General features: G+C 42.3%; 1 protein-coding gene across 1 annotated transcript in view; it reads left to right on the forward strand.

Annotated features, from left to right (window-relative positions):
• Positions 1–317: 317 nt before the first annotated feature.
• The window catches only part of LOC115145412 (collagen alpha-1(XXIV) chain-like), a 213,867-nt gene continuing 190,667 nt past the window's right edge, over positions 318–23,517 (forward strand). Inside the window, exon 1 of the mRNA XM_065002804.1 lies at positions 318–835. Within this exon, the coding sequence (XP_064858876.1) occupies positions 780–835 (56 nt within the window). The 5' untranslated portion in view covers positions 318–779. The remainder of the gene's footprint in view (positions 836–23,517) is intronic.

Here is a 23,517-nt window from a genome sequence, read left to right on the forward strand (position 1 = left end):
CCAATTATTAGCTTAGAAAAAGTGTGGTATTAAAAAGTATAATAATGTAATGTAACCTTGTCACAATGTAATATCACAACTTCCACTTCACTTCAATATATACTAGTATTAAAGGTTGGCTTATCGCCTTTGTAAGAGCATAGCGTTTAAATAGCATTTTTTTGTTACATTTAGGCTCTAACATTGATCACCAATTACATAAATGGATGGGGCATTAATCAGATCTGTGATGTCACAAGTCAGCATTGGTGAAATCTAACACTAGCTGCTACTTGGGATGAATACGGACGGCTCCTCATGTATCAGTGCAAGTCAAGGCAAATGCAGAAACGACAGCCTGGAGGTTAATAAGAAGCTCTCTACTCTCTCTGTTAGTTGGAGACCACTCTATAGAAAACATCAGAATCGGAAAGCTCTTATGCGCACTGTAAATACCACATTTAAATATTGTAATTATTTGGCGCACTGCTCTGCTCTTCATACATTGATTAACATTTACAGTCACTACCAGCGTGCGCACCTCTTTGGTAGGTGGAGAGGAAATAATAATCACTCTCCGCGAACCCCAAAGCAAAGGAGTTGGGAGAAATTTTGAGTGAGTGGGAAAGCCGTGCTTGCTCGTTGGACTACATACAATGAAGAAATTCTAAGGTGGCAGTCTTTGTTCATTTACGCTTCCTTTGGCTGTATGTAACCAAGGACTATCTCATGAACCGGTATCCTCTTGCGTGAAATTCTGTTTTCACTTAGAACTCTGCTTCCTGGACAAATGCATACAAATGCATTTAGGAGCCCAACGGACAAGGAGTGGACACGTTTCTCCCACAGCAATAACGTGAGTAAGAAATGAGCCTCACGGAAAAATGCATAGCCTAATGTAAAACTATTCGATTGTAAAATGCAAATAGAAATATAAGTAATGCAACATAAATGGATATGTAGTATGAAAAGTGCAAGTTAACCAATTATCCTTGACCAAACAGAGGTTACACTTGCCTGTTCTGACAGGTCTGTGAGAGGAATCAGCTGAGTTTATTTAGCTTGTTGGCATTTTTCCATAAACTGTAGAGAGTGCGCTGACCAGCACCAGCCTATAATAGTAAGTAGGCTTATGTGAAGCAGAGATTGTCCACACAAAAGTGAAACAATCGTTTCGGCTCAATTGGTTGTTAAATCGAATCGTAGGCTACATTAATTAATTGGGTGATAAATTCAGCGTTTATCTTGTTGCGAACTAGCATTCAGCCAGCAGTCGTGGCTTTGACCTCTCCCAACAGTCATGTTGCATGCACAATTGATCTACCAGGTAATCCTGTAAACCCGGTTCTGGCTGCAACCCAGTTCCATCCTTCCCTCATTGCAAAGCTTAGTTTTGTTTGTTGGTCTTTTGTCACATAGGCTACGAGTAGTTTATTAACAGTTTTGTAAAATTTGGAGACCAAGTTGCCTTGCGCAACAATGATGGTGCAACCGGTCTTAACAAAAAGTTTGACCTCCTTGGAATTGGCTAAACAAACATAAGGACATAATGGTTTATTATGTTCATATTTACATATAGACATGCGGTTTTTGTAGTGCTGTATCATTTGACTGGGACTGTGGAGTGGTGTAGAAATTCACATGCTCTTGGAAGACCACAGAGCAGGACAGAGGAAGTAACGTTGGCAAGACGTCTGTCGCCAATGAGTCTTTTTTTATTCAAATGGAACGCTATATGATCTAAAAGAGTAAAGCCAGATACAAAACACATTTACAAACAATGAGTGTATGTATATTGTTAATTTGCCTTTGCAAAAGTATGTATGGTTCTTATTCTCCCTGAGACAAGTAAAGTGTAATTTATAGTAAGGTTATTATAGTTTTATACTATTTTTTATTTCTCTTCGTTGTTCGATTTTTATTTTGAATTCAGTTAAGTTTTTGTTAGTTTTCAGACCTGATTTGCTAGTTTCTATTTAGTTTTTGGGAGATACCCAATATTTTCCTTGCCCCCCAAAATACGATACGCACGCACACACACACACACACACACACAGTCTTGTACAGCTAACCTTGTAAGGACACACAATTCAGTCCCATTCAAAATACAATTTTTTTCCTAACCCCTAAACCTAACTCGTACTCTTACCCTAACCTTAACCCTAAACTTAACTCGTACTCTTACCCTAACCTTAACCCTAAACCTAAACCGCACTCTTACCCTAACCTTAACCCAGAAACCTTATCCCTAAACCTAGCTCCTAACCCTTAACGTAATTCTAATTCTAACCTTAACCCCCTAGAAACAACATTTGACCTCGTGGGGACTAACAAAATGTCCCCAGTAAGTCACATTTTTGTTTGTTTACTATTCTTGTGGTGACTTCTGGTCCCCACAATAATAGTAAAACATGTCCACACACACACACACACACACACACACACACACACACGTCTAAGGCACTGCATCTCAGTGCAAGAGGCATCACTACAGTCCCTGGTTCGAATCCAGGCAGTATCACATCCGGCCGTGATTGGTTGTCCCATGGGGCGGCGCACAATTGGCCGGGGTAGGCAGTCATCTTTACTGACTTGCCTAGTTAAATAAAGGTCACACACACACACACACACACACTGACCAAAAAGTTATTTTGTTGGAATTTAGTTACGTCCCCATATTTAAAACCTATTTCTTTAACTTACTTGCTGTGCTGTTTCATTGTTCATTTTTTTCAGTCCTTTCATTCTCAACCAGGATTTCATCTTACATTCAGTAGTGAGGTTTCAGCTCTGTCTGTCCGTGGCCTCTCTTCCTCGTTGCGCACTGTCACTGTGTCCATTTCCATCTTGTCCAGCTGTGTCTGTAACATTTCACCTAAACCCTGTTTCTTGTCTGCATCGAAGTGGCGGTCCTTGTACCTAGCATCGAGCATGGTGGGGACACAATAAAGACACAATAAAGAGGCTCAGAGAGAATACCACCGAATCGCAGTTTTGTTGAGCAGGCGTTTCAATGCCATGACAGAGGGTATCACGTCTGCTGCAGACGCAGTTGATGAGCTTATTTCTCAAGTCAGTTGTTTGAATGGCGCTAGGAGTGTGTTCATGTTTCAAACATGTCCTCAAGTGCCATTTGAAATGGCAGCAGCGGTATGAGACCCAGCACATTCTTGAGCAATACGGCTTTCCTCAGTACGAAATCCTCGTCGACCCACTGTGCTGTCAGACTCCGCATGCTCATGGGGCTGACATCGCTGGTCCAAATGTCAGTCGTGACGTCCATAGCAAGTAGCGTAATGAATTCCATTATCTTGGCGTTATTGGATTTCGCTTTTGAGTTGTCTCGCTGAAATTTTCTTACTCTTTCAAATGACTGCTCAACTTGAACTTGTTTAGTTGATGGAAGTATTAGTATTTTTCGGCTTTTGTTCTGTGTAGCACTGTATTTTTCATGGCGTCATTACATTATCTACTTATGTTATCCTTTTGTGACTAGGGGGCAGTATTTTCATTTTTGGAAAAATAACATTCCCGTAGTAAACAGGATATTTTGTCAGGACCAGATGCTAGAATATGCATATAATTGACAGCTTAGGATAGAAAACACTCTAAAGTTTCCAAAACTGTAACAATATTGTCTGTGAGTATAACAGAACTGATATTGCAAGCGAAAGCCTGAGAAAAATCCAATCCGGAAGTGCCTCATGTTTTGAAAGCGCTGCGTTCCAATGCGTCCCTATTGAGCAGTGAATGGGCTATCAACCAGATGACTTTTTCTCCATATTCCCCAAGGTGTCTACAGCATTGTGACGTAGTTTTACGCATTTATGTTGAAGAATACCCGTAAGCGGCTACATTGCGCAAGTGGTCACCTGATGCTCCCAGTGTGATTCTCGCGTAAAATACAGAGGTAGCCATTATTCCAATCGGTCCTACTGAAAAACCAATTGTCCCGGTGGATATATTATCGAATAGATATTTGAAAAACACCTTGAGGCTTGATTATAAACAACGTTTGCCATGTTTCTGTCGATATTAATTTGGAATATTTTTCGGCGTTTTCGTGACTGCAATTTCCGGGCGATTTCTCAGCCAAACGTGAAGAACAAACTGAGCTATTTCGCCTTCAAAAATAATCTTTTTGGAAAAAAGGAACATTGGCTAGCTAACTGGGAGTCTCGTGAGTGAAAACATCCGAAGCTCATCAAAGGTAAACGATTTAATTTGATTGCTTTTCTGATTTCCGTGACCAAGTTATCTGCTGCTAGCTGGACAAAATGCTATGCTAGGCTATCGATAAACTTACACTAATGCTTGTCTAGCTTTGGCTGTAAAGCATATTTTGAAAATCTGAGATGACAGGGTGATTAACAAAAGGCGAAGCAGTGTGTCAATATATTTCACTTGTGATTTTCACGAATAGGAATATTTTCTAGGAATATTTATGTCCGTTGCGTTATGCTAATTAGTGCCAGTCGATGATTACGCTCCCTCATGCGGGATGGGGATTCGCTAGAGGTTAAATATGTATGCACGTCAGCTTTGACATCGGTTTTGCACATCAGCGTTAAACTAGACATCAGGCCGATGTTGCCACTTCTAGCTAATATCGGCCGATTCCGATATGCTCGCCGATATATTTTGCATCCCTAGTTTTTTTTTTGTGCTTTTGGGATGTCACTAGCCTTTCTTATGACTCCACATCCTTTTTGATTAGCTGAGGTGATTTGGTCAAGAGTGAGATTCTCTATCTAGAAACAATTTATCCTTGATTGGGATTGGAAGTATTGGAAACCTTGAACACTCAACTTAATTATCATCCCCCAAAATGTCTCAAACACATTTTCTTGAAGAACAGTGTAGGTGCAAAGTTTGGCAATTGAACGACAGTTTGTGCTGTGTGTGCCGAAATTCTGTTACCAAACTTTGCATCTGCACTGTTCTTCAAGTAAATGTGTTTTTGTAAAGATTTCAGTGAAAATTGTTAAAAGTAGACCGTGTGCATAGAGTTGTGTGGTTTGTTTAACTTTGCAATAATTGGTTTTTGTTTGACATGCATTTTAGATAAAATCAAAGTCTCAGCATCACTTCATCGCTCACTCTATTACTGTGGAATTGCCCAAATACAAAATATACACTTACAGTTAGGTCCCTTATGGAATAAACAGATGAAATATACACTTACAGTTAGGTCCCTTATGGAATAAACAGATGAAATATACACTTACAGTTAGGTCCCTTATGGAATAAACAGATGAAATATACACTTACAGTTAGGTCCCTTATGGAATAAACAGATGAAATATACACTTACAGTTAGGTCCCTTATGGAATAAACAGATGAAATATACACTTACAGTTAGGTCCCTTATGGAATAAACAGATGAAATATACACTTACAGTTAGGTCCCTTATGGAATAAACAGATGAAATATACACTTACAGTTAGGTCCCTTATGGAATAAACAGATGAAATATACACTTACAGTTAGGTCCCTTATGGAATAAACAGATGAAATATACACTTACAGTTAGGTCCCTTATGGAATAAACAGAAGATTTTACATGTGGAAAATTGCATGTGAAAATGTATTTTTGAAACACTTCACATGACATTTCCAACTAGCTCTCACAGTCTCACGTCAGAATTAGACATTCATCCATGTTTCTATTTAGTCCAATTTCGAAGTTGTTGTAAACGCGTTTTAAGGTTAAGGCATTAACTCAGAATGGTTAAGGTTTGGCATAAGCTTAAAACAAAAATCGAGAAAACAACTTTCTGTCAGTGGATTTGAACATGCGCCCTTTGGAATCAGAGGCAGATGCTCACGTGAAAGTATGTGGCTCTGGAACACTACACATGCCTATGTTTAGTATGTTTTATTCAACGTGTCCTCACCTGGAGTTTGAACTCACAACCTCTTGGTTCACAGCGTTCCGATCTTTCTGCTACACCACCTTGCCTTTGTTAATACATTATTTCAGCTGGATTCTTACACTTTGGACTTCAAAGTGAAACTCAGCTTTGTGAAAGATAAACTCAAGAAAAACGATTCTATTCATCATAGCTATTCAGGAGTAACATGGAAACAGAATAATATGGCCCACCGACATTAGACAACTACACAGGAAAACCTAAAATTGCTGAAATAAGTATATTAAAATCAATAATGAGAGAATATGAACATTGAAGGTTGTGCAATGTAACAGGAAGATTTAGATTTATGGATGCCACCGGTTAGATAAAATACGGAACGGTTCCGTATTTCACTGAAAGAATAAATGTTTTGTTTTCAAGATGATAGTTTCCGGATTCGGCCATATTAATGACCTAAGGCTCATATTTCTGTGTTTTTATGTTATAATTAAGTCTATGATTTGATAGAGCAGTCTGACTGAGCGATGGTATGCACCAGCAGGCTCGTAAGCATTCATTCAAACAGCACTTTAATGCTTCAAGCATTGCGCTGTTTATGACTTCAAGCCTATCAACTCCAGAGATTAGGCTGGTATAACTGATGTGAAATGGCTAGCTAGTTAGCGGGGTGCGCGCTAATAGCGTTTCAAATGTCACTCGCTCTGAGACTTGGAGTAGTTATTCCCCTTGCTCTGCATGGGTAACGCTGCTTCGAGGGTGGCTGTTATCGTTGTGTTCCTGGTTCGAGCCCAGGTAGGAGCGAGGAGAGGGACGGAAGCTATACTGTTACACTGGCAATACTAAAGTGCCTATAAGAACATCCAATAGTCAAAAGATATATGAAATACAAATCGTATAGAGAGAAATAGTCCTATAATTCCTATAGTAATTACAACCTTAAACTTCTTACCTGGGAATATTGAAGACTCATGTTAAAAGGATCCACCAGCTTTCATATGTTCTCATGTTCTGAGCAAGGAACTGAAACGTTAGCTTTCTTACGTGGCACATATTGCACTTTTACTTTCTTCTCCAACACTTTGTTTTTGAATTATTTAAACCAAATTGAACATGTTTCATTATTTTTTTGAGGTTAAATTGATTTTATTGATGTATTATATTAAGTTAAAATAAGTGTTCATTCACTATTGTTGTAATTGTCATTATTACAAATGAATATATATATATATATATATATATATTTTATATTTTTATATTTTTATATATTTTTAAATAAAATCGGCCAATTAATCGGTAGTGGCTTTTTTTGGTCCTCCAATAATCGGTCGACCTCTAGTAGGGATGGTATTGGCCAGGTGATGAGCGGTGCCAGGTTTCCTCCAGACGTGACGCTTGGCATTCAGGTCAAAGAGTTCACTCTTGGTTTCATTAGACCAGAGAATCTTGTTTCTCATGGTTAGAGTCCTTTAGGTGCATATTGGCAAACTCCAAGCGGGCTGCCGTGTGCCTTTTATTGAGGAGTGGCTTCCTTCTGGCCACTCTACCATAAAGGCCTGATTGGTGAGTGCTCCAAAGATGGTTAGCCTTCTGGAAGGTTCTCACATCTCCACAGAGGAACTCTGGAGCTCTGTCAGTGTGACCATTGGGTTCTTGGTCACCTCCCTGACCAAGGCCTTTCTCCCCTGATTGCTCAGTTTGGCCAGGTGGCCAGCTCTAGGAAGAGTCTTGGTGGTTCCACATTTCTTCCATTTAATAATGATAGAGGCCACTATGTTCTTGGGGACTTTCAATGTTGCAGCAATTTTTCTGTACCCTTCCCCAGATCTGTGCCTCGACACAGCTTTTGGTCTGGAGTGCATTAATTCATATCTGAGCAGTGCCAACATATACTTATTTTCTCCCATATCCACAAACTCAAAAATAAGAGTATGGTTACAGTACAATGTTGTGCCCTGGTTTTACAAAAAGTTCAAAGGTACACATTAGGTACCTTCAGAGGTACACAGGAATTCACATGGTACTGGTCAGTGCCTTTTAGGGTACATGTGCAGACAATCTATTTTATGCCATGGCGTTGTTGAAGACTTTCTGATTGACTTGCATGAATTATTTCCTTATAACGCATGGTATATGTGTACGGTAGAATTCAATGGCTATAGTTCATCCTTACATGTTCTATGTTTGTGCTGCTTTTGAAAGCAAAAGTCTAATTGAAAACATTATTGAATTTGATTTTCATAATGGCAAGCTGGTACGGATGGTTTGATAACCTAGTACTTCTGTTTGGTTACCACAGCAAATACTGTAGTTATCTAGTAAACTTTCTCTACACAATATTTTCGATGTACAGTCAGGTACAATCATTACTGCACTTTGAAATGTAGGTGGTGGCAATGTGCTGGGTTGGGCTCATTAGGATATTTGGGGACATGGTGTAAAATATGTTGTATTTGTGCCAGCCGTCAGTGGAAATGTTGTATGAGTTTACGTGGTTAATGAAGGTTGAGCACCTCTTTTGGCAATCAGTGTAAGAACTTGTGACAATCAAGAGCTGCACTCTTAAGATGTTACTGTGTATTTTTCAGGAGCTTAATATTCAATAACTTGCAGTCAGCTAGCTGCAACTCAGTTATTGTAAATGTCACAATAACGTACTGTAGCTCATCTGTCACACTCACTCACCTGATGTTGTGGAAGGGAAGTGAGTATTACAAGGATATACTGTCGCAACTAGCTATAAAGGAAATATTATGTCTCTTTGGTATCACATGTGCTTATGTCAGCCTTTAACAAGGCTGGAGAACTGACAGTGTACAAGTGTATGTTTAGATGAGGGACACAAAAACCATCATACCAGTCGGCATAGTGGGACAAGAAAGCAAGAAAGATGGTGACGCCAACAACAACCCAGCACTATGGTATGCATTGCTATGGCGATTTCAGTAAACAAACGGTGCAACTCAACATCCAGTAGAAAACAACACTACGGCAGATAGTTTAAATATTTGAACTCCGTCAGCACGTTCCGTCTACTGTGGGGTGATGACATTCACCGTTTTGCACTCATTGAAAACAATGACATCGGGGTTTACCGTCTACCATCTACCTCATACCATGTAAACACAGCATTAGCGTTAATGAACAGAATACAACAGAGCATATTTGCTGGGATGACATTCCCTCTCGTTGGAGACCAAAAAAAGCTTGCTGAAAGCCACGCCTCCAATATTCTGATAGGCTGCCGTGGCTACAGTATGCTGCCAATTAACAAGTAATGTTTGTCAACAGAAGAGTCAGCGAAGCCATAGTACGTTACTAGCATGTATTGCTAGTGGCAGCCAGCTGCCTGTAAGTTGTGTGAATTTTACAATAACTTATAGTTAAGTAAATACAAATTCACAGCAACAAGTTGCCCTTAATTTACCAGAGAATTCACTTCTTACAGTGCAACCTATTAATGAGACATGCTCTAACAATGTTGACACAACAGACGGCATCAAAAGAGGTGCTCAACTTGCATCGTCATAACCATCAAACACTTAAACTGCTACAACACTTTCACTTACACATATATTTGACCATGGCCCTCAAGTATGCTAATGAGGCCCACCAGTACATTGCCCCCACCTGTGACCATTCCTTATATTGTACCCCAGGGTAAAACACTGTATCCTAGCCATACACTTATTTTTTTAGAGTGTGTTAAAACCTGTTCCAAGCAAACCTGGTGGCGCTGCAGAAACACTGATGCACTCAACCAAGAGGCTGCAAATCCAAATCCCTGAAGCATTTGTGTATACTCTATGTCAAGTGTCCTTGAGCACTGCTAGTTTAACATTGACGTAATGTTGGTGGTGATAATTGGACAATTATTTACTTGATTCTGGGCAGCTTTTAGCAAAATGCAGGAATGTATTCCTGTCAATAAGTCTGAATCCATATTATAATGTCTGCTTCCAACTCACACTGTCAAACACGTAGATCCCCTGAACGCGGCTCTCTTTCCAGCCCACTTCCCAGCTCACACTCTCAAACACATAGATCCTCTGAATGCAGCTCACTCTCCAGATCCCAATCACCAGAATTCTGATCACCTGTTCACACACCTGTATGTCATTATCACACACTATTTAGTTCTGTTCTTTGCACCCCATCATTGTGAGGTATTGTTTGTTTTGTTGTTTTTCTAGTCGTAATTTAATCCTCCCGTGTATGATAGTTTTTGCCTGCCTCACTAACGACGCCTATTACCTGCCTGTACTTTGGCCTATCGGATTTCCTGTTATCAACCTATTGCCTGATCTCCCGGATGACGTTACTAGCCTTTTCCCTGCCACTACTTTTCCCTTGTTGGTGTATGATCTTCTGCCTGCCCCCTGCCAGCTACCTTCTGCTTGCACCCTGCCAGCTACCTTCTGCCTGCCCCCTGCCAGCTACCTTCTGCCTGCCCCCTGCCAGCTACCTTCTGCCTGCCCCCTGCCAGCTACCTTCTGCCTGCCCCATGCCAGCTACCTTCTGCCTGCCCCCTGCCAGCTACCTTCTGCCTGCCCCCTGCCAGCTACCTTCTGCCTGCCCCCTGTCAGCTACCTTCTGCCTGCCCCCTGCCAGCTACCTTCTGCCTGCCCCTGTCAGCTACCTTCTGCCTGCCCCCTGCCAACTACCTTCTGCCTGCCCCCTGTCAGCTACCTTCTGCCTGCCCCCTGTCAGCTACCTTCTGCCTGCCCCCTGTCAGCTACCTTCTGCCTGCCCCCTGCCAGCTACCTTCTGCCTGCCCCCAGCTACCTGTCAGCTACCTTCTGCCTGCCCCCTCTCAGCTACCTTCTGCCTGCCCCCTGTCAGCTACCTTCTGCCTGCCCCCTGTCAGCTACCTTCTGCCTGCCCCCTGCCAGCTACCTTCTGCCTGCCCCCTGTCAGCTACCTTCTGCCTGCCCCCTGTCAGCTACCGTCTGCCTGCCCCCTGCCAACTACCTTCTGCCTGCCCCCTGTCAGCTACCTTCTGCCTGCCCCCTGTCAGCTACCTTCTGCCTGCCCCCTGTCAGCTACCTTCTGCCTGCCCCCTGCCAGCTACCTTCTGCCTGCCCCTTGTCAGCTACCTTCTGCCTGCCCCCTGCCAGCTACCTTCTGCCTGCCCCCTGTCAGCTACCTTCTGCCTGCCCCCTGTCAGCTACCTTCTGCCTGCCCCCTGTCAGCTACCTTCTGCCTGCCCCTGCCAGCTACCTTCTGCCTGCCCCCTATCAGCTACCTTCTGCCTGCCCCCTGCCAGCTACCTTCTGCCTGCCCCCTGTCAGCTACCTTCTGCCTGCCCCCTGCCAGCTACCTTCTGCCTGCCCCCTGTCAGCTACCTTCTGCCTGCCCCCTGTCAGCTACCTTCTGCCTGCCCCCTGCCAGCTACCTTCTGCCTGCCCCCTGCCAGCTACCTTCTGCCTGCCCCCTGCCAGCTACCTTCTGCCTGCCCCCTGTCAGCTACCTTCTGCCTGCCCCCTGTCAGCTACCTTCTGCCTGCCCCTGTCAGCTACCTTCTGCCTGCCCCCTCTCAGCTACCTTCTGCCTGCCCCTGCCAGCTACCTTCTGCCTGCCCCCTGCCAGCTACCTTCTGCCTGCCCCCTGTCAGCTACCTTCTGCCTGCCCCCTGCCAGCTACCTTCTGCCTGCCCCTTGTCAGCTACCTTCTGCCTGCCCCCTGCCAGCTACCTTCTGCCTGCCCCTATCAGCTACCTTCTGCCTGCCCCCTGCCAGCTACCTTCTGCCTGCCCCCTCCCCTGTCAGCTACCTTCTGCCTGCCCCCTGCCAGCTACCTTCTGCCTGCCCCCTGTCAGCTACCTTCTGCCTGCCCCCTGTCAGCTACCTTCTGCCTGCCCCCTGCCAGCTACCTTCTGCCTGCCCCCTGTCAGCTACCTTCTGCCTGCCCCCTGTCAGCTACCTTCTGCTTGCCCCCTGCCAGCTACCTTCTGCCTGCCCCCTGCCCCCTGCCAGCTACCTGCCTCCTCCTGCAGTCCTTTACAAATGAACACCTGCTGCGCTCTGCCCTTGAAACCAGCTCTCTGTCTCCCATCGTGTTCATTACACATATCTCCATATGCTCTCAGACCTGGTGTTGTAGCAGGATATGTGGCAGGACTTTTCAGGTTGCTAGCGACCAAGAGGTTTTAAATCAAAATCGTAGATAAGGCTGAGGTCACAGTATGAAATAATATATATATTTTTTTACAGTAATTGAAATCAGAATAATTTTGCATACTGTCATTTAAAAAGAAATGACACCTTCAAGTTACTGTAAACAGTATACATTGCAAAATGCAACAAAAATAAATGCAACAATTTCAACGATTTTACTGAGTTACAGTTCATATAAGGAAACCGGTCAATTAAAATAATTGAATTAGGCCCTAATCTAGGGATTAAACATGACTGGGCAGGGGTGCAGCAATGGGCGTGCCTGGGAGGGCATAGGCCCACTGACTTGGCAGCCGGGGCCACCCACTGCGGAGCCAGGCCCAGCCAATCAAAATTAGTTTTCCCCCACAAATGGGCTTTATTACAGACAGAAATACTCCTCAGTTTCATCAGCTGTCCAGGTGGCTGGTCTCAGATGATCCTGCAGGTGAAGAAGACAGATGAGGAGGTCCTGGGTTGGCATGGTTACACATGGTCTGCGGTTGAGGAGGTCCTGGGTTGGCTTGGTTACACATGGTCTGCGGATGAGGAGGTCCTGGGTTGGCGTGGTTACACATGGTCTGCGGTTGAGGAGGTCCTGGGCTGGCGTGGTTACACATGGTCTGCGGTTGAGGAGGTCCTGGGCTGGCGTGGTTACACATGGTCTGCGGTTGAGGAGGTCCTGGGCTGGCGTGGTTACACATGGTCTGCGGTTGAGGAGGTCCTGGGCTGGCGTGGTTACACATGGTCTGCGGTTGAGGAGGTCCTGGGCTGGCGTGGTTACACATGGTCTGCGGTTGAGGAGGTCCTGGGTTGGCGTGGTTACACATGGTCTGCGGTTGAGGAGGTCCTGGGCTGGCGTGGTTACACATGGTCTGCGGTTGAGGAGGTCCTGGGCTGGCGTGGTTACACATGGTCTGCGGTTGAGGAGGTCCTGGGCTGGCTTGGTTACACATGGTCTGCGGTTGAGGAGGTCCTGGGCTGGCGTGGTTACACATGGTCTGCGGTTGAGGAGGTCCTGGGCTGGCTTGGTTACACATGGTCTGCGGTTGTGAGGTCCTGGGTTGGCATGGTTACATGGTCTGCGGTCTGCGGTCCTGGGCTGAGGTTAGGTCCTTGAGGAGGGCTGGGCTGGCGTGGTTACACATGGTCTGCGGTTGTGAGGTCCTGGGTTGGCATGGTTACACATGGTCTGCGGTTGAGGAGGTCCTGGGCTGGCGTGGTTACACATGGTCTGCGGTTGAGGAGGTCCTGGGCTGGCTTGGTTACACATGGTCTGCGGTTGAGGAGGTCCTGGGCTGGCTTGGTTACACATGGTCTGCGGTTGAGGAGGTCCTGGGCTGGCGTGGTTACACATGGTCTGCGGTTGTGAGGCCGATTGGACATATTGCCAAATTCTATAAAACAACATTGGAGGTGGCTTATGGTAGAGAAATTAACATTACATTATCTGACAACAGCTCTGGGTGACATTCCTGCCGTCAGCATGACAATTGCACACTCCCTCAAAACCTGAGACATCTGTGGCGTTGTGTGATAAAACTGCACATTTTAGAGTAACCTTTTATTGTCCCCCAGCACAAGGTACACCTGTGCAATGGTCATGGTGTTTAATCAGCTTCTTGATATGCCACACCTGTCAGGTGGATGGATTATCTTGGCAAATGCGAAATGCTCACTAACAGGGATGAAAACAACAAATTGGTGCACACAATTGGAGAGAAATAAGCTTTTTGTGCTTATGGAAAATTTCTGAGCTCTTTTATTTCAGCTCACGAAACATGGGACCAACACTTTACATGTTGCGCTTATATTTTTGTTCACTATAACCAGTTTTTGTATTGCCCTTGCTATAGCATCCATGTCTTACCTGAGGTGATTACCCTGCCATAGTAGATGACCACTACACAGTGTCTGTGATGGTTGAAGTGAAGTCTGAGAGTTTGTGAGAACAATGAAGTTACACCTTGGGTAATTTCATGCACTTCATTCATCCATAGCTCCTCTTTGGTAATCAGCCTTCCTCAAATGAATCTACTGTATGGACAGCTAATGTCTATCCTAACTCATTCTTAATATTGAGTTGCACCCCCTTTTGCCCTCAAGTCAGTTAAGCACAAATTCTTATTTTCAATGACGGCCTAGGAACAGTGGTTTAACTGCTTTGTTCAGGGGCAGAACCAGAAATCTTTACCTTGTCAGCTCAGGACAACTGGGTGAAAGTGTTGTGGTCAGATGAGACCAAAATGGAGCTCTTTGGCATCAACTCAACCGTGTTTGGAGGAGGAGGAATGCTGCCTATGACCCCAAGAACACCATCCCCACCGTCAAACATGGAGGTGGAAACATATTAGCTAATTTGTCCTGGGATATAAACATTGAGTTGTTATTTTACCTGAAATGCACAAGGACCGCTACTCCGACAAATAAACCACACATAAAACGGCCAACCGAATCGTTTCTAGTCATCTCTCCCCCTTCCAGGCTTTTTCATCTTGAACTTATATGGTGATCGCATCTAAACTTTCATTGTATTACCTCGACAACCGGCAACAAAGTTCGTCTTTCAATCACCCGCGTGGCTATAACCAATGAGGAGATGGCACGTGGGTACCTGCTTCTATAAACCAATGAGGAGATGGGAGAGGCAGGACTTGCAGCGCGTCTGCGTCACAAATAAGAATGACTTCTGTTTTAGCCCTTGGCAACGCAGACGCTCGTTGGCAAGCTCGAGCAGTGTGGGTGCAATAATTGAATAACATGGATTTCTAAATGTATTTTGCGACGCTCGCGCACGCGGCGTGTCCGGTCTGGTCAGCATGTTAGCGCTATGACGTGTCCGGTCTGGTCAGCATGTTAGCGCTATGACAGACACAGTTAGTGATCCCTCTAAATTATGGAAAACTGTGAATTCACTAAAGCGGGATCTAAGCAAGTATTTTAGACTCCGACATCATTACTGGAGAAGTTTATATTTGTGATGCCTTCAATCAGCATTTTATCTCAGCTGGTTTCAAATTTGAAATAAATCGTGGTCCTACTGTTCTTCCCACATACATCCTCCAGTTGCCTCGATGGATGGTCACTCCACCTCACATGACTTTGGAAATGGTAGTCAGGGTTTATATTTTTGGAAACTCACAGAAACAGAAGTTCTTGCTGCCTTTATCAGCTATTTACACCAAGAAGTCATTGGGGGGTGACAATTTGGACCCGTCTTTGCTTGCAACGCCCCTCATTGCTAGCTCAGTAACTCACATGTTTTATTTAACTTTAGTATCAGGAAATATCTCAAAAGTGTGGAAAGCAGCTTTTGTACTGCAACTCAATAAGGGCAGGGGTAGTAGTGAACTCAATAATTATCGACCAATTTCCAGCCTCCATTGTCTTGTGAATATCCTAGAATCATTGGTCAACAAACAGCTACGTTATTTTATATCGGTAAATAGTATTTTTAATGTTAATCAATCCAGATTCAGATCTAAACATAGTACCACTATGGCTACCATGCTTGTTATAAATTATATTTCAAATGCCTTAAATGATAGAAAGAATTGTGCTGCCATGTTTGTAGACTAGTCAAAATCTTTTGATACTGTAGACCATGTTATTCTGTTGAATAAGCTGTCCCCGGTAGGGTTGGGTACTGATAGGGTTGGGTACTGATACTTGCCGATGGTTTCATAATTATCTCAATGACAGAAATCAGGCCATCAAGGTAGATGGAAGTCAAATCTGAGTTCCTTGAGTTGCGTAAAGGGGTGCCCCAAGGTTCGATACTTAGGCCAATTCTGTTTACAATCTATATAAATAAAATTGGTAATGCTGTAATATATATACAATTGAAGTAGGATGTTTACATACACCTTAGCCAAATATATTTAAACTCAGTTTTTCACAATTCCTGACATTAAATCCTAGTAAAAAATGCCCTGTCTTAGGTCAGTTAGGATCACCACTTTATTTTAAGAATGTGAAATGTCAGAATTATAGTAGAGAGAATGATTTATTTCAGCTTTTATTTTCATCACATTCCAAGTGGGTCAGGAGTTTACATACACTCAATTAGTATTTGGTAGCATTGCCTTTGAATTGTTTAACTTGGGTCAAACGTTTCAAGTAGCCTTCCACAAGCATCCCACAATAAGTTGGGTGAATTTTGTCCCATTCCCCCTGACAGAGCTGGTGTAACTGAGTCAGGTTTGTAGGCCTTCTTGCTCGCACACGCTTTTTCAGTTCTGCCCACAAATTTTCTATAGGATTGAGTTCAGGGCTTTGTGATGGTCACTTCAATAACTTCACTTTGTTGTTCTTAAGCCATTTTGCCACAACTTTGGAAGTATGCTTGGGGTCATTGTCCATTTGGAAGACCCATTTGCGACCAAGCTTCAACTTCCTGGATGATGTCTTGAGATGTTGCTTCAATATATCCACGTAATTTTCCTCCCTCATGATGCCATCTATTTTGTTAAGAGCACCAGTCCCTCCTGCAGCAAAACACCCAAACAACATGATGCTGCCACCCCCATGCTTCACGGTTGGGATGGTGTTCTCCGGCTTGCAAGCCTCCCCCTTTTTCCTCCAAACATAACGATGGTCATTATGGCCAAACAGTTCTATTTGTGTTTCATCAGACCAGAGGACATTTCTCCAAAAAGTAGGATCTTTGTCCCAATGTTCAGTTGCAAACCGTAGTCTGGCTTTTTTTTTGTCGGTTTTGGAGCAGTGGTTTCTTCCTTGCTGAGTGGCCTTTCAGGTTATGTCGATATAGGACTCGTTTTACTGTGGATATAGATACTTTTGTACCTGTTTCCTCCAGCATCTTCACAGGGTCCTTTGCTGTTGTTCTGGGATTGATTTGCACTTTTCATTCCAAAGTATGTTCATCTCTAGGAGACAGAATGCATCTCCTTCCTGAGCGGTATGACGGCTTCATGGTCCCATGGTGTTTATACTTGCGTACTATTGTTTGTACAGATGAACGTGGTACCTTCAGGCGTTTGGAAATTGCGCCCAAGGATGAACCAGACTTGTGGAGGTCTTCCATTTTTTTTGAGGTACTGAGTTGGAAGGTAGGCCTTGAAATACATCCACAGGTACACCTCCAATTGACTCAAATGATGTCAATTAGCCTATCAGAAGCTTCTAAAGCCATGACATAATTTCTTAAAGGCACAGTCAACTTAGTGTTTTTAAACTTCTGATCCACTGGAATTGTGATCCAGTGAAGTATAAGTGAAATAATCTGTCTAAACAATTTTTGGATTATTTGTAAGGATCCAAATAGGCGTGGAACAATTACTGTATAACCATGTAGGCATGGCACAATTACTGTATAACCATGTAGGCATGGCACAATTACTGTATAACCATGTAAGCATGGCACAATTACTGTATAACCATGTAAGCATGGCACAATTACTGTATAACCATGTAAGCATGGCACAATTACTGTATAACCATGTAGGCATGGCACAATTACTGTATAACCATGTAGGCATGGCACAATTACTGTATAACCATGTAAGCATGGCACAATTACTGTATAACCATGTAGGCATGGCACAATTACTGTATAACCATGTAGGGCACAATTACATGTAGGCATGGCACAATTACTGTATAACCATGTAGGCATGGCACACCCATGTAGGCATGGCACAATTACTGTATAACCATGTAGGCATGGCACAATTACTGTATAACCATGTAAGCATGGCACAATTACTGTATAACCATGTAGGCATGGCACAATTACTGTATAACCATGTAAGCATGGCACAATTACTGTATAACCATGTAAGCATGGCACAATTACTGTATAACCATGTAAGCATGGCACAATTATAACCATGTATACTGTATAACCATGTAAGCATGGCACAATGTATAACCATGCATGGCACATTACTGTATAACCATGTAGGCATGGCACAATTACTGTATAACCATGTAGGCATGGCACAATTACTGTATAACCATGTAGGCATGGCACAATTACTGTATAACCATGTAAGCATGGCACAATTACTGTATAACCATGTAAGCATGGCACAATTACTGTATAACCATGTAAGCATGGCACAATTACTGTATAACCATGTAGGCATGGCACAATTACTGTATAACCATGTAAGCATGGCACAATTATATAACCATGTAGGCATGGCATTACTGGTAAGCATGGCACAATTACTGTATAACCATGTAAGCATGGCACAATGGCACAATTACTGTATAACCATGTAAGCATGGCATGGTAAGCATGGCACAATTACTGTATAACCATGTAAGCATGGCACAATTACTGTATAACCATGTAAGCATGGCACAATTACTGTATAACCATGTAGGCATGGCACAATTACTGTATAACCATGTAAGCATGGCACAATTACTGTATAACCATGTAAGCATGGCACAATTACTGTATAACCATGTAGGCATGGCACAATTACTGTATAACCATGTAAGCATGGCACAATTACTGTATAACCATGTAGGCATGGCACAATTACTGTATAACCATGTAATGGCACAATGTATAACCATGTAAGCATGGCACAATTACTATAACCATGTAAGCATGGCAACCCATGTAAGCATGGCACAATTACTGTATAACCATGTAGGCGTGGCACAATTACTGTATAACCATGTAAGCATGGCACAATTACTGTATAACATGTAGGCATGGCACAATTACTGTATAACCATGTAAGCATGGCACAATTACTATAACCATGTATAACCATGTAAGCATGGCACAATTACTGTATAACCATGTAAGGGCATGGCACAATTACTGTATAACCATGTAAGCATGGCACAATTACTGTATAACCATGTAAGCCATGGCACACAATTACTGTATAACCATGTAAGCATGGCACAATTACTGTATAACCATGTAAGCATGGCACAATTATGGCAACCATGTAAGCATGGCACAATTACTGTATAACCATGTAAGCATGGCACAATTACTGTATAACCATGTAAGCATGGCACAATTACTGTATAACCATGTAGGCATGGCACAATTACTGTATAACCATGTAAGGCATGGCCATGTAAGCATGGCACAATTACTGTATAACCATGTAAGCATGGCACAATTACTGTATAACCATGTAGGCATGGCACAATTACTGTATAACCATGTAAGCATGGCACACCCATGTAGGCATGGCATGGCACAATTACTGTATAACCATGTAAGCATGGCACAATTACTGTATAACATGGCACAATTACTGTATAACCATGTAAGCATGGCACAATTACTGTATAACCATGTAGGCATGGCACAATTACTGCCATGGGCACACAATTACTGTATAACCATGTAATGGCACAATTACTGGCACAATTACTGTATAACCATGTAGGCATGGCACAATTACTGTATAACCATGTAAGCATGGCACAATTACTGTATAACCATGTAGGCATGGCACAATTACTGTATAACCATGTAGGCATGGCACAATTACTGTATAACCATGTAAGCATGGCACAATTACTGTATAACCATGGTGGCACAATTACTGTATAACCATGTAAGCATGGCACAATTACTGTCCATGTAGGCAAGAAACCATGAAAATAATAACCGCCATAACTGTTTATTTAGATTTTTAAAATTTATTTTGAATTTATTTTGAATTTATTTGTGGAACGAACAGCTGACTGAAGTTGGGGCTGCACGGCATTCATGCAATTGAGTCCATTTCTGCAATAACATGGACTCACCGTGATAAAACTTTGTAGCTCCTTGCTGAAAGAAGCAAGGTGTTCAAATCAAAATACCAGTACATGTGTTTAGCAGATGTTATTATGGGTGTAGTGAAATGCTTGTGTTTCTAGCTCTAGCTGTGCAGTAATATCTAACAGTAATATCTAACAGTAATATCTAACAGTGATAAATAACAGTAATATCTAACAGTAATATCTAACAGTAATATCTAACAGTAATATCTAACAGTAATATCTAACAGTAATATCTAACAGTGATAAATAACAGTAATATCTAACAGTAATATCTAACAGTAATATCTAACTAACAGTAATATCTAACAGTAATATCTAACAGTAATATCTAACAGTAATATCTAACAGTAATATCTAACAGTAATATCTAACAGTAATTATCTAACAGTAATATCTAACAGTAATATCTAACAGTAATATCTAACAGTAATTATCTAACAGTAATATCTAACAGTAATATCTAACAGTAATATCTAACAGTAATATCTAACAGTAATATCTAACAGTAATATCTAACAGTAATATCTAACAGTAATATCTAACAATTTCACAACAATATACGCAAATCAAAAGTAAAGGAATTAAGAATGTGCTAATATTTGTGCGAGCAGGATAGAATACAGTATATACTTATGAGATGAGTAATGCAAAATATGTAAATATTATTAAAGCGCATTTAGTGTTCCATTATTAAAGTGACTAGTGCTCCATTATTAAAGTGACTAGTGCTCCATTATTAAAGTGACTAGTGTTCCATTATTAAAGTGACCAGTGTTCCATTATTAAAGTGACTAGTGCTCCATTAATAAAGTGACTAGTGCTCCATTATTAAAGTGACTAGTGTTCCATTATTAATGTGACCAGTGTTCCATTATTAAAGTGACCAGTGTTCCATTATTAAAGTGACTAGTGACTTCCATTATTAAAGTGACTAGTGCTCCATTATTAAAGTGACCAGTGTTCCATTATTAAAGTGACTGTTCCATTATTAAAGTGACTAGTGTTCCATTATTAATGTGACTAGTGTTACATTATTAAAGTGACTAGTGTTCCATTAATAAAGTGACCAGTGTTCCATTATTAAAGTGACCAGTGACTGTTTCCATTATTAAAGTGACTAGTGTTCCATTATTAAAGTGACTAGTGTTCCATTATTAAAGTGACCAGTGTTCCATTATTAAAGTGACTAGTGTTCCATTATTAAAGTGACTAGTGTTCCATTAATAAAGTGACCAGTGTTCCATTATTAAAGTGACTAGTGTTCCATTATTAAAGTGGCTAGTGTTCCATTAATAAAGTGACCAGTGTTCCATTATTAAAGTGACTAGTGTTCCATTATTAAAGTGACAAGTGTTCCATTATTAAAGTGACTAGTGTTCCATTATTAAAGTGACTAGTGTTCCATTATTAAAGTGACTAGTGCTCCATTAATAAAGTGACTAGTGTTCCATTATTAAAGTGACTAGTGTTCCATTATTAAAGTGGCCAATGATTCCAAATCTATGTATATAGGGCAGCAGCCTCTTAGGTGCTAGTGATGGCTATCTGACTGTCTGATGGCCTTGAGATAGAAGCTGTTCTTCAGTCTCACAGTCCCAGCTTTGATGCACCTGTACTGACCTCGCCTTCCGGATGATAGCGGGGTGAACAGGCAGTGGCTCAGGTGGTTGTTGTCTTTGATGTCCTTCCTATAACATTGGGTGCTGTAGGTATTCCGTAGGGCAGGTAGTTTGCTCCTGGTGATGCGTTGGGCAGACCACCTTCTGGAGAGCCCTGCGGTTGCGGGCGGTGCTGTTTCCATACCAGGCAGTGATATAGCCCAACAGGATTCCCTCTATTGTGCATCTGTAAAAGTTTGTGAGGGTTTTAGGTGCCAAGCCAAGTTTCTTCAGACTCCTGAGGTTGAAGAGGCACTGTTGCGAGATCTTCACCACACTGTCTGTGTGTGTGGACCATTTCAGTTTGTCATTGATGTGTACGCTGAGGAACTTCAAGCTGTCCACCTTCTCCACTGCTGTCCTGTCAATGTGGATAGGGGGATGCTCCCTCTGCTGTTTCCTGAAGTCCACAATCAGCTCCTTTGTTTTGTTGACGTTGGGTGACAGGTTATTTTCCTGGCACCAAACTCCCAGGGCCCTCACCTCCTCACTGTAGGCTGTGTCATCATTGTTGGTAATCAGGCCTACTACTGTTGTGAGTGACCACACAGTCATAGGCGAACAGGGAGTACAGGATGGGGCTGAGCACACATCCTTGTGGGGCCCCAGTTTGATTATCAGCTAAGTGGAGGTGTATTTTCCTACCTTCACCACCTGGGGGCGGCCCATCAGGAAGTCCAGGACCCAGTTGCACAGGGCGGGGTTCAGACCCAGAGCATCAAGCTTAATTATGAGCGTGGAGGGTACTATGGTGTTGGATGCTGAGCTCTAGTCAATGAACAGCATTCTTACATATGTGTTCCTCTTGTCCAGGTGGGATAGGGCAGTGTGCTGTGCAATGGCGATTGCATCGTCTGTGGATCTATTGGGGCGGTAAGCAAATTGAAGTGGGTCTAGAGTATCAGGTAAGGTAGAGGTGATCTGATCCTTGACTAGTCTGTCAAAGCACTTCATGATGACTGAAGTGAGTGCTATGGGGCGATAGTCATTTAGTTCAGTTACCTTTGCTTTCTTGGGTACAGGAACAATGGTGGCCATCTTGAAGCATGTGGGAACAGTAGACTGACCATGACCATCACAGCCCTAGATCCAAAGCCTTAGCAGTCGTCATACCTTAGCAGTTGATACCAATGTATGATATGTTGTCAAATACATTTGTTCAGTTGTACTAGAACCATTGGATTACCATGTTTGCACTGTGGTTGAGTTCAGTGTAGCCTATAGGAGGGAACATGATGCCAGAGTTGTTATGGAGGATCAACAGATTGAATAGAAGCCTAAGACTGCGCCTGAAATGGCACCCAATTCCATATATAGTGCACTACTATACCTGTGGGCAGGGTTGGGTAGGTTACTTTCTAAATGTAATCCATTATAGTTACTAGTTACCTGTCCAAAATTGTAATCAGTAACGTAATCTGATTACTTTCCCCTTAAGAGGCATTAGAAGAAGACAAAAATGTATGTTACCAATTGAACGACATCTATTACAGGATAAATCAATGTTAAAGTTTACATAGCTCGCCATATATGGATGTTACATTTTACTTTATGGGTTGGTTATGTAGGCTTCTTCTAACCCATCACTTTCTACTACATATAATAACACCATTCAATGATATCTTTACATTAAAAACCAGTCTATCAGAATTCCAGTCATTCCAATAAATGTTATAGCCCTTGATCTACATGAATAGGACTGGAAAAGTATATCTAAGCCAAATTGTTTTACCTAAGAATGACCTTAGCCAGCCCTACTCTGTTGTTTATGATTTTGTTGTCATGGAGGACTGATTGGGCTCATTGATTAGAGTTGAAAATAAATGCTGCGCTCATGAAATGGCATGCTTTGAGCACTATTGAAAAGTGCTATTTACATGTGAAAAATGAATGCCATATGCTGCATTTGCTATAGGCCTATTGTTTACCTTTTTGTTGGTGACACTTTGATATCTTGATAGTATGCAGCTGTTTAAAGGGCAAATCCACAGATGAAACAATAACAAAACGGTTTCCCCGCCTCTGTTTTTGGTAAAAAGCTGAGGGATGGGTCTGGAGAAATGTAACCACTCTCAGA

Source organism: Oncorhynchus nerka, linkage group LG17 (genome assembly GCF_034236695.1).
Source record: "Oncorhynchus nerka isolate Pitt River linkage group LG17, Oner_Uvic_2.0, whole genome shotgun sequence".
In the NCBI taxonomy this organism is placed as follows: domain Eukaryota; kingdom Metazoa; phylum Chordata; class Actinopteri; order Salmoniformes; family Salmonidae; genus Oncorhynchus; species Oncorhynchus nerka.